The sequence below is a fragment of the Diaphorina citri genome, unplaced genomic scaffold, assembly GCF_000475195.1.
Source record: "Diaphorina citri unplaced genomic scaffold, Diaci psyllid genome assembly version 1.1 scaffold3942, whole genome shotgun sequence".
Lineage (NCBI taxonomy): Eukaryota > Metazoa > Arthropoda > Insecta > Hemiptera > Psyllidae > Diaphorina > Diaphorina citri.
The window spans coordinates 4,904-8,072 of NW_007381341.1; the positions used below are offsets into that span (position 1 = coordinate 4,904).

Below are 3,169 nucleotides of genomic sequence, written 5' to 3' on the forward strand. Positions count from 1 at the left end.
AAGAAAGTAAAAAGCATGGGACTTGAAAAATCAAGCTTTTAACACAATTTCGATGGCTCTTCTCTTATAAAATCGGAATTAGAAACCTAAATTAAAGTGTTAAGTACGAGTAGGTAGTTATAAAAAAGGGAACTTATCTAATACATAAATTCCAATTGGGACCCCCAGATGAAAAGGCAACCCTGGATGGAACAGTAAAAAAACACATTCATGACGTCATGAGAACACAATTTTACGCTTTGTTGCCTCTGTCTTTTTTGTCTAAATGTGTAGGTACTAAAGTTTTTGTGTAGGTACGTTCCTTTTCTTCGCCCTGACTCACAATTTAGCAAAAGAGCAATGGACAGAAAATGTAGGTACCTGTACTTATCTAGACATACGTGTAAATACAAAGATACATACTTGGACTTAGGTACACTTATTGTTAATAGCTACGTACCTACGTATCCGAATACCCTACGATTTCTAGTGAATACCCATAAAAAATGTAGGTAGTTCAATCCTATTTAATCTATCCATGGGAGAAAAAACATACATGGGTATGTAGGTAATACCTAGCTTCCCTTACTGAAGTTCAATCCCTGATTGAGTGGAAAGGAATTGCTACGATTTCAGCACACCTGAGTCCGTTGTTGGTAAACTTATGTACATAGCAAACGTTTTGAAACATACTCTTACACAAAAATCCAAGTAAATCGAACATAATATACCTTGGAACCGCTTTCGCATTACTTCAAGGCACATTCTTTTGCCTCCCTTTTTGATAATGATGATCCCTGACCTAAGGTGGTCAAAAAACCTTGTACACCCGATGATTAACTCTCTATCCACTTTCCGTCTCACGAGTGGGAAATTCGGCTTCAAAATCGTATTCAACTTGAAGTGTCAATTGTCAAATAGACACTTGAATGAAAGATTCAACTTCCACTTGGATTCAACAATGTGAGATTACTGACCATGACCACATCCCAATATGCAAGGACAGTCCTGGGTCTATTATCAACTGCTCATCCTCGAAATGAAAAGATGAAACAGACGTCACATGGACCAATCGGGCAATACTTGGGAATTAACACGCCTCGTTCTTTCCAAAATATTGCTACATCCACTATGACTTAACGTCATAAAGTTAAGGAGCGCGGTAGCGCTCCGCCCTGCCAAGTCAAAAAAGTTTGACCGCGCTACTAGAGATATTATACTATACGCCCCAGGTGAAACTAGCCGTTTTCAGGTACTTGTAGAGGATTGCAGTTATACTTACATTCAGCCTCCGTAGTGTCACCACACACGCTATGTATACTATACGCTCCAGGTGAAACTAGCCGTTTTCAGGTACTTGTAGAGGATTGCAGTTATACTTACATTCAGCCTCCGTAGTGTCACCACACACGCTATGGTCCGAAGCCAAACACAGCTTGACACGCACTCTAACGTCTCCTCCTGTAACTACAGGCTGCGCACCAATGCTTTCCTGCGCATCGTCTACAAAATCTTCCTCCAATGCGCGTCCGTTACTGTTTCGGCGTCTTGTCACCAGGGACAGCACTGTCGCTTCACGGCGCGTGGCGGCGCTGCCTGTAATGGAAAAGAATAATGTATGTTGAGATTTTGTTGGATAAGGGCATCGTCTACAAAATCTTCCTCCAATGCGCGTCCGTTACTGTTTCGGCGTCTCGTTACCAGGGACAGCACTGTCGCTTCACGGCGCGTGGCGGCGCTGCCTGTAATGGAAAAGAATAATGTATGTTGAGATTTTGTTGGATAACCCTGGTACACGAGCTTCCCTTACTGAAGTTCAATCCCTGATTGAGTGGAAAGGAATTGCTAGACATCAGCACATCCTGAGTCCGTTGTTGGTAAACTTATGTACATAGCAAACGTTTTGAAACATACTCTTACACAAAAATCCAAGTAAATCGAACATAATATGTAAATTAATATGATGAGATGAGAAAGAAGTAAAGCATAAATACACCCATGGCCGCAAAAATTATGACAGGCAAAACCTACCTGCTTGCTGAAGTTCAATCCCTGATTGAGTGGAAAGGAATTGCTAGAATTTCAGCACATCCTGAGTCCGTTGTTGGTAAACTTATGTACATAGCAAACGTTTTGAAACATACTCTTACACAAAGTAAATCGAACATATTTATATGTAAATTAATATGATGAGATGAGAAAGAAGTAAAGCATAAATACACCCATGGCCGCAAAAATTATGACAGGCAAAACCTACCTGAAGGGATCAGCGGAATGCTCTGAATTTGCTGCCAATCGTTCTCGTCCGCCAGATTCATTGTCGGATCTGTGATGGCCTCGACAATTCCGACCAGTTGCAAGCAAGTTGCCGCCAAGTTGACCACCAGGGCATGCGTTTCCGGATCGAAAGTGACGCGTTGCGGTTGGGGAATGCGTTCGACCCGCGTCATTACGACGGCTTCGTCCGAGTAGTTGCTGTGACCTTTGGGATTGTAGGCCTTCATCTGGAACATAGAGATTAGAGAGGTTAATAAGGAGCGTTTCATAGGACGTTATATGAGTGTGAGCAAATGCAGACGGTATACTCATTCTAAAAAGAGGTGAAAGTATGAGGTGGATACAAAAATCATAGATGAAAAACCCGAGAGAAAGGTTGGTGAAAGGACCGAAATTCTACGTAATGTTAAATGGGGAAAAAAGGAGAAATTCATGCAAGAAAGGTGCGATCGGAGATCAAGCTGCGAGAAAAATAATACTGTGATTTTGCCCGAAGATATTATTGACGTTCTAACCGAGAGGAAACGTGGGCAGAGGTAATCAATGCTGACGAAAAACATTTGGTTTGGACAAGAGAGTGGACGTTTTGTAAGATAAGTGACCAATGGGGGAGAGAGGGAAAGGAAGCTCTCCTACTCATCTTGGGGACCCATGTCAGGAAGAAAACTGTCACAAGATCGAGACGAGGGAGGGAGGAAAATGACACAAGATCGAGGTGAGAGAAGGAAAGAACTCAAGTCTAAAGGTGGCGTTCCGATCCTAGCTGCCGGGCAGCGCGACCCGGCAGCGCTGCCGAGCTGCCTGGTCGCGCCATAAAGGTGACGTTCCGATCCTAGCTGCCGGGTCGCGCGACTTCCATTACAAACTTCCAGTCGAACAAATTTTACAAAAATAGTATTTTAAATCACATGAA

The 3,169-nt window shown here is 42.7% G+C and overlaps 1 protein-coding gene across 2 annotated transcripts; it reads right to left on the minus strand.

Moving 5' to 3' along the window:
• Positions 1 to 1,202: 1,202 nt before the first annotated feature.
• On the minus strand, positions 1,203 to 2,490 carry LOC103520685. 2 transcript variants are annotated; one of them, XM_026831709.1, is made up of 3 exons: positions 2,237 to 2,490; positions 1,396 to 1,575; positions 1,203 to 1,294 (listed from the first exon to the last, which is right to left on the minus strand). In XM_026831709.1, exons 1-3 carry the CDS (start codon positions 2,481 to 2,483, stop codon positions 1,218 to 1,220), a joined length of 504 nt encoding a protein of 167 aa, XP_026687510.1. In that variant the 5' UTR covers positions 2,484 to 2,490; the 3' UTR covers positions 1,203 to 1,217. The 2 variants fall into 2 exon arrangements, with proteins under 2 accessions (XP_026687510.1, XP_026687509.1); XM_026831708.1 differs by lacking the exon at positions 1,203 to 1,294 and having other exon boundaries at positions 1,315 to 1,575.
• Between the last annotated feature and the right edge of the window lie 679 nt (positions 2,491 to 3,169).